General features: G+C 39.2%; 2 protein-coding genes and 1 pseudogene across 3 annotated transcripts; all 3 read left to right on the plus strand.

Moving 5' to 3' along the window:
• Positions 1 to 1,012: 1,012 nt before the first annotated feature.
• LOC147761754 (cytochrome P450 2J2-like) lies at positions 1,013 to 4,538 on the plus strand. The gene is made up of 4 exons (XM_087014061.1): positions 1,013 to 1,373; positions 1,717 to 2,171; positions 2,431 to 2,911; positions 3,699 to 4,538. Exons 1-4 carry the CDS (start codon positions 1,013 to 1,015, stop codon positions 3,878 to 3,880), a joined length of 1,479 nt encoding a protein of 492 aa, XP_086870187.1. The 3' UTR covers positions 3,881 to 4,538.
• Positions 4,539 to 5,417: 879 nt separating this feature from the next.
• Positions 5,418 to 8,506, plus strand: LOC106158871 (cytochrome P450 2J6-like; annotated as a pseudogene). Its single transcript, XR_015334804.1, has 4 exons — positions 5,418 to 5,781; positions 6,109 to 6,620; positions 6,824 to 7,304; positions 7,903 to 8,506. The product of XR_015334804.1 is annotated as a cytochrome P450 2J6-like (transcript).
• A 517-nt stretch (positions 8,507 to 9,023) lies between these two features.
• On the plus strand, positions 9,024 to 10,328 carry LOC147761755 (cytochrome P450 1A1-like). Its single transcript, XM_087012580.1, has 2 exons — positions 9,024 to 9,395; positions 9,746 to 10,328. Exons 1-2 carry the CDS (start codon positions 9,035 to 9,037, stop codon positions 10,207 to 10,209), a joined length of 825 nt encoding a protein of 274 aa, XP_086868706.1. The 5' UTR covers positions 9,024 to 9,034; the 3' UTR covers positions 10,210 to 10,328.
• The last annotated feature ends 28 nt before the right edge of the window (positions 10,329 to 10,356 follow it).

Consider the following 10,356-nt stretch of genomic DNA (forward strand, 5'->3'; position numbering starts at 1 on the left):
TTATGGGCCAGAATCCTGGAATCCGGCGCCGAAAATACCCTCTACCAGGGCCGCAGTTATTATTCTGTGAACATTTTTTGCTGAGGCAGTCCATCTATTTAACCAGAGATATATCTGTTGATATCTAGTGAAAAATCTATGGCCCTTTTAGAGGGTACGCCGTACGTTAGCGTAGGCCCAAAACGCACTGAAATAAATGAAACTGAAATGCGTTATACAAGAAAATATTATTATTATTATTATTATTAAAGCCAGATATTTAAGATAAAAAATGAACCTTGGCGATGGCGCTGCCGATTGCGTCTCAGATCACAACAAACGCACGCGTTAGCTACGCCAATACAGGAATAAACAACTCAAAACTTGATGTTGGCGCAACGAATTAATGACTTGGTTAGGTTGTTACATGGATAGGTCAGAGGTCAGAAGTTAGGACAGTAACAGTAGGAGTACGCGGTTCCTATGGGCCATGGTACGAAAGGGCCCCCGACCTCAACAACTTTGACGGTTTTTGCTTGTTCTTTTCAATATTCCAAGGTATGGTTTGTGGCACTAATTATGTCATTCTTAAGGACTACTAATACGCAAAGCATTGCACCTCTAGTAGAGACTAGCCACTTTCAACATGTTTCTGCCTGAACGGTGTCTACGATTCTTTACCGCAATAAAAACCAACAAAATCAACACGGTTATCTCAAAGACATGCTGATAACGAGCAAGATCCAGGTGAATGTTTTCTCATTAACGAGCACTTAAACTGAACTAGTCGATTTACAGACTTCTCTATTTCGAATTTGAGATTGTTTTTCAGAAGAAAAAAAAGCCCTGTTGTAACATGCCATAAGGAACGCTGCGTTTATAGAAACAAAAACTCTGGAGGTTCAAAAAATGTATTTATGTATTATATGGTTAGCGAGCGACAACTGCAGGCAGTGTCAAACAAAAAAAAAAAATTAGACTAGATCTGTGAGTATAGATAACGCCTCTGATCTCACAGCATTTCGTCTGTAATATGGCGGCGATAGAATGGGTTTTACGGGAGATCTCAACATCTCCCACAACTTTATTGCTTATCGTGGTAGCAACGATCCTTATTCACGCATTTATCAAAGAGGCCAAGTTTGGTCAGAATTTCCCGTCTGGGCCATGGGGATTGCCTTTTGTCGGAGTGTTACCGTTCCTCGGTGAACATCCAGAGATCACCATGATGGAATGGGCGAAGAAGTACGGCAAGGTGTTCAGCGTCCGAATGGGTCCTGAAACCGTCATTTTGCTGCAAGGCTACGAAGCGGTCAGGGACGCCTTTTCCAGGAAATCGTCGATTTTTTCAGGAAGGCCCCATGTTCCAACTTTTGATTTCATGAATGATAGAGGTAAAACAAGTCTTTCACTTTTTATTTATTTATTTATTTATTTATTTATTTATTTATTTATTTATTTATCTGAACATCATGCAGCATGCCAGGTCTCCCCTATAGACAGTTAGAATGCATGGCCTCTACCAGTTATATGACCTTATTGTAAATTACTGTTTGAAAATACTATTTATCTTGCTATAAATGATAATTTTCGTTTATTCATATCATAAAACACGAAAAAACGAGTCATTGCTGTTTTGTCTAAGAACCAGATTTAGATATTTGCGACAACTATTTCAATAGCTTAAAAATATTCATATTCATTTATAGAATAAAAACATATTTCCTCCGTTTTAAGGTCTTTTAGTTCTGGAATACGGACCTGCCTTCACGGCACAAAAAAATTTCACAATGCAATACATCGCCCATGCCAACAATGAGAAACACGTAAATGGCGAGGTGGACGCCCTCTTGCGGTACATTCGAGAACAACGCGGTAAGCCGTTCCAGTTCAACTTCCCGATGAAGGCAACCACCTCTAACGTCATAACCACCGTCCTGTTTGGAAGTCGCCAAGAATACGACGATCCAGTTTTTAAACGTCTCCTGCAAGTCTTCCAAAAAGCAATGTTATTGAGCGGCCAGCTAAGCATCAGGCAATTTCTACCTTTTTTAACTTTCATCCCCTCAGTTGATGAAAGAAAACGCGCATGGGGGGAGTTTTCGGACATCCTCAATGACATGTTGGTTGAGCACAGAGCCACTTACAGAGAGGGGACAACTAGGGGCCTTATTGATGCGTTCATTCACAAGGTAGATTTAAAAAAAAGAAAAAAGAAAAAACTTCATATATCCATTCGATTTGCATTGCGCAGGGAACTTTCCATGCAACTTTTCTTGTAGTTGCACCTCTGCTATCGTACTCCCTGTCATGAATTTGATTTCAGAAATGCGCTCTTGCTCAATAATAAAGCTGCTCGTTTATCGTTTTCTCTGGCAATCTTTCTTTATTAAATATGTCTCCTTTCTGAATACATCTCTTGAGAATGATGCATATTATTACTGGTTTTAGATTAATGAAAACGAGAGTGGCGGCCAGAATCTTTTCACAGAAGCCGACCTTCTACCAAGCCTGCTCACGCTGTATTTCGCCGGCTCGGATACCGTATATCTAACGCTTTCCTGGGGAATGCTCTTCCTTCTCCACCACCCCGCCGTCTGTAAGAGAATACAAGACGAATTGGATCGAGAAGTAGGGAAATCCCGGCGTCCAACGCTTGCTGATAGACAAAATCTTCCATACACCAACGCCGCTTTGATGGAGGTACAACGCCTAAATTTCATTGCCCCGATTTCGGGCCCGCACAAAGCACTGAGGACGGTCAATTTTCGGGGATACACCATCCCCGAAGGAACGACCGTCTTTGCCAACCAGTGGTCAATTATGATGGACGAGGAGAAATGGCCGAATCCTCAGCAGTTCGACCCATCGAGGTTTTTGGACGAGTTTGGGAACGTCAAGAAAAACGTAGCCTGGATTCCGTTTTCTGTGGGTAAGATGGCGTCGTTTTTAATGCTGATTTTAAAATATCCTCTTCAGATTTTAAGTCACTGGTAACGTATCTTTTGTAATTGATACATTTTCATTACCAGTTTAAAAGCTCACTGCTTTTATCTTTTTTTACGACTCAACCAGCTAATGAACTTCTTGATTTTCTTACAAGCAAATGTAAACTTTTAACTTTTAGATGAAATAAATGAATTTTTAAAAAAGCCTTTATCTAACCGCAGCATCTGTTTTTACTATTAACTTTAATTTTACATATTACTCCCAACTTTTTTTAACTTTTCTCGGCTTTATTTAATTTTATTTAATCTTTTTTAAATCACATAAGGCAAAGCAATCTCCGTTTTATATGTACAATGGTTGAATAAAGTTTAATACTACCTTCAACGACCGAAAAAGAAATCTTTGAGAATGTTTGTAGAGTGCTCACTTATGCAACCCTCACCTCACCCCAGGGGAAAAGAAACGCATAGATTTAGCATTTTCTTTTCTCGGTAATTCGGTTCTATCGCAAAGTCTTCAAGAACAATATTTTTTTGTGTCTAATCCAGAGCTCCATTTCGATTTATCTAATTATTATTTTTTTTATGTCCACCTGCCTTATGCCACCCTTACCTCACCCCAGGGTACTAAAAGTAACGCATAGAAAACTTTTTTCTTTTCCCGGTAGTGCGTTTCTATCGCAAAGACTTCAAGAACAATATTTTTGCGTCTAATCCAGAGCTCCCTATCGATTAAGCTAATGTTTTGTTGTTTTTTTTTTTTTTCACCAGGAAAGCGCTCTTGTCCCGGCGAAGTTCTGGCCAGACAAGAAATATTCCTTGTGCTAACGGCCTTGTTGCAGGCGTTTTCATTTCGGTCACCAGATGGCGAAGCTTTACCGGAATGCGTTGGCAAGACAGGCTCACTTTACGTCTGTCCCGATTTTAACGTCTGCGCCGTACCAAGATTTTAATGGAACAGCCTGTGCTGCCTATGGAATGTCTTGTGACTAACCTTGCAAGCTGAACCAAGTTCATTTTGTTTTTCGCTTAATACGTGTCCTTATTACTATTATCCGAAGTACATGTAAAAGCAACTAAATTGATTTAAATTCCCTTTGTAATATTTCCTTTATTTCATTTTTTTGACCCATTTTTTTCAAAAGACAATACATATCGGGGGCATATTAATATCAAAATCAGCGAAACACCCATTCTCCCTCCGAGATAAATAAGCATTTTTCCATCACTGTGCCTTAATAACGTATTTTAAAAAAATACCCTCTTCTGTTGTTGGAGGACATCATACACTGATCACTGACTGATCACGGAATTTTGATCAAGTTTCGAACAGAACAGGTGAAAGCTCCTTTGAGTTGAAAAAAAGTGTAAAAACGTGTAGGGAGAAATCACTCTTAGAAGTTACCCATCAAAATACAAATATATTACAGATAAAACCAGGAGGTTGTTATTTCAGCCCTTTTTACTTTGCTTTATGGGACAGAATCCTGGAATCCGGCGCCGAAAATACCCTCTACCAGGGCCGCAGTTATTATTCTGTGAACATTTTTTGCTGAGAAAATCCATCTATTTAACCAGAGATATATCTGTTAATATCTAGTGAAAAATCTATGGCCCATTTAGAGGGTACGCCGTACGTTAGCGTAGGCCCAAAACGCACTGAAATAAATGAAACTGAAATGTGTTATACAAGAAAATATTATTATTATTATTATTATTATTATTATTAAAGCCAGATGTTTAAAATAAAAAATGAAACTTGGCGATGGCGCAGCCGATTGCGTCTCAGATCACAACAAACGCACGCGTTAGATACGCCAGTAGAGGAATAAACAACCCAAAACTTGATCTTGGCTCAACGAATTAATGACTTGGTTAGGTTTTTACATGAATAGGTCATAGGTCAGAAGTTAGGACAGTAACAGTAGGAGTACGCGGTTCCTATGGGCCATGGTACGAAAGGACCCCCGACCTCAACAACTTTGACGGTTTTTGCTTGTTCTTTTCAATATTCCAAGGTATGGTTTGTGGCACTAATTATGTCATTCTTAAGGACTACTAATACGCAAAGCATTGTACCTCTAGTAGACACTAGCCACTTTCAATATGTTTCTGCCTGCACGGTGTCTACGATTCTTTACCCCTATAAAAACCAACAAAATCAACATGGTTATTTCAACGACATGCTGATAACGAGCAAGATCCAGGTGAATGTTTTCTCATTAACGAGCACTTAAACTGAATTAGTCGATTTACGGACTTTCTCTATTTCGAATTTGCGATTGTTTTTCAGAAGAAAAAAAAGCCCTGTTGTAACATGCCATAAGGAACGCTGCGTTTATAGAAACAAAAACTCTGGAGGTTCAAAAAATGCATTTATGTATTATATGGTTATCGAGCGACAACTGCAGGCAGTGTTAAACAGAAAAAAAAATTAGACTAGATATGTGAGTATAGATAACGCCTCTGATCTCACAGCATTTCGTCTGTAATATGGCGGCGATAGAATGGGTTTTACGGGAGATCTTAACATCTCCCACAACTTTATTTATTATCGTGGTAGCTACGATCCTTTTTCACGTATTTCTCAAAGAGGCCAAGTATGGTCAGAATTTCCCGTCTGGTCCATGGGGACTGCCTTTTGTCGGTGTGTTGCCGTTTCTCGGCGAACATCCCGAAATAACCATGATGGAATGGGCGAAGAAGTACGGCAAGGTGTTCAGCGTCCGAATGGGTCCTGAAACCGTCATTTTGCTGCAAGGCTACGAAGCGGTCAGGGACGCCTTTTCCAGGAAATCGTCGATTTTTTCAGGAAGGCCCCATGTTCCAACTTTTGATTTCATGAATGATAGAGGTAAAACAAGTCTTTCACTTTTTATTTATTTATTTATTTATTTATTTATTTATCTGTACATCATGCAGCATGCCAGGTCTCCCCTATAGACAGTTAGAATGCATGGCCTCTACCAGTTATATGACCTTATTGTAAATTACTGTTTGAAAATACTATTTATCTTGCTATAAATGATGATTTTCGTTTATTCATATCATAAAACACGAAAAAACGAGTCATTGCTGTTTTGTCTGAGAACCAGATTTAGATATTTGCGACAACTATTTCAATAGCTTAAAAATATTCATATTCATTTATAGAATAAAAACATATTTCCTCCGTTTTTAGGTCTTTTAGTTCTGGAATACGGACCTGCCTTCACGGCACAAAAAAATTTCACAATGCAATACATCGCCCATGCCAACAATGAGAAACACGTAAATGGCGAGGTGGACGCCCTCTTGCGGTACATTCGAGAACAACACGGTAAGCCGTTCCAGTTCAACTTCCCGATGAAGGCAACCACCTCTAACGTCATAACCACCGTACTGTTTGGAAGTCGCCAAGAATACGACGATCCAGTTTTTAAACGTCTCCTGCAAGTCTTCCAAAAAGCAATGTTATTGAGCGGCCAGCTAAGCATCAGGCAATTTCTACCTTTTTTAACTTTCATCCCCTCAGTTGATGAAAGAAAACGCGCATGGGGGGAGTTTTCGGACATCCTCAATGACATGTTGGTTGAGCACAGAGCCACTAACAGAGAGGGGACAACTAGGGGCCTTATTGATGCGTTCATTCACAAGGTAGATTAAAAAAAAAAGAAAAAAGAAAAAACTTCATATATCCATTCGATTTGCATTGCGTAGGGAACTTTCCATACAACTTTTCTTGTAGTTGCACCTCTGCTATCGTACTCCCTGTCATGAATTTGATTTCAGAAATGCGCTCTTGCTCAACAATAAAGCTGCTCGTTTATCGTTTTCTCTGGCAATCTTGCTTTATTAAATATGTCTCCTTTCTGAATATATCTCTTGAGACTGATGAATATTATTATTGGTTGTAGATTAATGAAAACGAGAATGGCGGCCAGAATCTTTTCACAGAAGCCGATCTTTTACCAAGCCTGCTCACGCTGTATTTCACCGGCTCGGATACCGTATCTCTGACTCTTTCCTGGGGAATGCTTTTCCTTCTCCACCACCCCGCCGTCTGCAAGAGAATACAAGACGAATTGGATCGAGAAGTAGGGAAATCCAGGCGTCCAACGCTTGCTGATAGACAAAATCTTCCATACACCAACGCCGCTTTGATGGAGGTACAACGCTTAAATTTCATTGCCCCGATTTCGGGCCCGCACAAAGCACTGAGGACGGTCAATTTTCGGGGATACACCATCCCCGAAGGAACGACCGTCTTTGCCAACCAGTGGTCAATTATGATGGACGAGGAGAAATGGCCGAATCCTCAGCAGTTCGACCCATCGAGGTTTTTGGACGAGTTTGGGAACGTCAAGAAAAACGTAGCCTGGATTCCGTTTTCTGTGGGTAAGATGGCGTGGTTTTTTAATGCTGATTTTAAAATATTCTTTTCTAATTTTTTAGTCATGGTTACCTATCTTTTGTAATTGATAAATTTTCATTACCAGCTTAAAAAGTCACCGCTTTTATCTTTTGTTTTTACTACACACCGTGCTAATGAACTTTTAACTTTTAAAGGAACTAAATGATTTTAAAAAAGCCTTTATCTAACCGCAGCATCTGTTATTTATATTAAAACTTATTTTACATATTACTCTCAACTTTTCTTTTTTTTTATTTTCCCCAGTATTATTTAATTTTATTTCATCTTTTTTTAAACCACATAAGGCAAAACAATCTCCTTTTTATAATATATGTACAATGGTTGAATAATATTGAATAAAGTTTAATACTACCTTCAACGACCAAAACAAAAATCTTTGAGAATATTTGTAGTATACTTAATTATGCCACCCTCACCCCACCCCAGGGTGCTAAAAGAAACGCATACAAAGCGTTTTTCTTTTCCCGGTAGTTCGGTTCTACAATCTTCAAGAACGGAATTTTTCGTCTACCAGAGCTCCATTTCGATTTATCTAATCGTTTTTTTTTTTTTTTTCACCAGGAAAGCGCTCTTGTCCCGGCGAAGTGCTGGCCAGACAAGAAATATTCCTTGTGCTAACGGCCATGTTGCAGGCGTTCTCGTTTCGGTCATCAGATGGCGAAGCTTTACCAGAATGCGTCGGCAAAACAGGCTCACTTTACGTCTGTCCCGATTTTCACGTCTGCGCCGTGCCAAGATTTTAATGGAACTGCCCAAACAGCCGATGGAATGCCTCGTGACTAACCTTGCAAGCAGAACCAACTTCATTTTGTTGTTATATTTGGCTTCATGAATGTCCTTATTACTAACATCAGAAGCACGTGTAGAAGCAACTTAGGTCTGTTGAAACTCCTTGAAGCAACTAAATTGGCCCACTTTATATATTTTTTTTACTTCTCACCCCAACCCCTTAACCAGTCGAGGCAGATTGTTTAAATCCATCTTCGGCTTAAAGTATGCTTTTTTTTATTTTGGTTATTAGAGATTCAGTCCTCTGATAAAATGTTCAATGTCCTCTTCATTATATGCTTGTATGCTTCTTGTTAATCTTGTTAATAAAATACCATTTTGAAAGTTGTGAGAGATGTAGATTATAAAAATGCGACGTGTTTTCTATATCCAACTAATTAGTGAATAAATTGAAAGAAGGAAAAGGAAATTGTTGACTATCAGGCTCGCACCCAGGCATTTCAAAGTGTTCTTGCATCGATCTTGTTGACATAGGTTCTATGCAGTAGTTGCCGACATGTGGTTACTTTTTTGACAGAACCATGCTTCAACAAAGCCAAGCTTTGACCAGCCCGAAGGAGCACTACTGCATATTACACAATGCAGCAGTGCAACAGACATGTTAGCCGTCAGAAATGAGATTTTTTTCTCTTTTTTTTTAAGAAAGCATTTTTACCTAGGCATACCTTTGAAACTGAAATATTCCAAAATTTAAAAAATGTCAAGTCTCTAAGTTTACGGCTTTCAGTTGATATTTTCCGATTCTTAATGAATGGTTTAATTCGGTAAACAGCGAAGATAAACTAACATCACGCCAGACCTCTTGACCTGCTACCCTGACGAAGAAGAGGTTAGCTTATCGCTAGATAACAGTCGAAAGAGGGATTAACTTCTTCCCAGGGTCGGATGACACTTACTCGGTGACATGGCAATGATCGAATGGATTCTACGGGAGATCTTAACATCTCCCACAGCTTTATGTATTATCTTGGGAACAGCGTTCATTTTTCACCTGTTCCTAAGAGAAGGCAAGTATGGTCAGAATTTCCCGTCTGGTCCATGGGGTTTGCCTTTTGTCGGAGTGTTGCCGTTCCTCGGTGAACATCCAGAGATCACCATGATGGAATGGGCGAAGAAGTACGGCAAGGTGTTCAGCGTCCGAATGGGTCCTGAAACCGTCATTTTGCTGCAAGGCTACGAAGCAGTCAGGGACGCTTTTTCTCGGAAATCGGCGCTTTTTTCAGGAAGGCCCCATGTTCCAACTTTTGATTTCATGAATGATAGAGGTAAAGCAAGTCTTTCACTATTTATTTATTTATTTATTTATTTATTTATTTTTAATGTCTGTACATCATACAGCATGCCAGGTCTCCCCTTTAGACAGTCAGAATGCATATGTCCCTCTACCAATAATATGACCGTATTGAAAATTACTATTTGAAAATACCATTTACCTTGGTATAAATGATATAATTTCCGTTTATTCATATCATAAAATGCAAAAAAAAAAAAAAAAAACTGAGTCGTTACTCATCTAGTCTTAATACCAGATTTAGATATTTGCGACAACTTTATCAATAGTTTAATAATATTCATATTCATTCATAGAATAAAAACATATTTCTTCTGTTTTTAGGTCTTTTAGTTCTGGAATACGGATCTGCCTTCACGGCACAAAAAAATTTCACCATGCAATACATCGCCCATGCCAACAATGAGAAACACGTAAATGGCGAGGTGGACGCCCTCTTGCGGTACATTCGAGAACAACGTGGTAAGCCGTTCCAGTTCAACTTCCCGATGAAAGCGACCACCTCTAATGTTATCGGCACCGTCCTATTTGGAAGTCGCCAAGAATACGACGATCCCGTCTTTAAGCGTCTCCTGCAAGTCTTCCAAAAAGCGATGTTATTGAGCGGCCAGCTAAGCATCAGGCAATTTCTACCTTTTTTATCCTTTATTCCCTCAGTTGACGAAAGAAAAGTCGCATGGAGGGAGTTTTCAGAGATCCTCAACGAAATGTTGGTCGAACACAAGACTACTTACAGGAAAGATAGAACTAGAGGCCTTATAGATGCGTTCGTTCATAAGGTAGGTTAATATCTTTCAGTAAACATATCTGCGGATTTAATTTTTTTCACCTTTCCTGGAATGTATACTGTACCTCTGGTATCTTGATATCTCTTGGATGTAATTCTAATTCAAATGTAATTAAAAAATACAAAGCCTTATAATTTTTTTTCGTCA

The sequence above is a fragment of the Lingula anatina genome, chromosome 5 (assembly GCF_051362555.1).
Source record: "Lingula anatina isolate TDL-2025a chromosome 5, LinAna3.0, whole genome shotgun sequence".
Lineage (NCBI taxonomy): Eukaryota > Metazoa > Brachiopoda > Lingulata > Lingulida > Lingulidae > Lingula > Lingula anatina.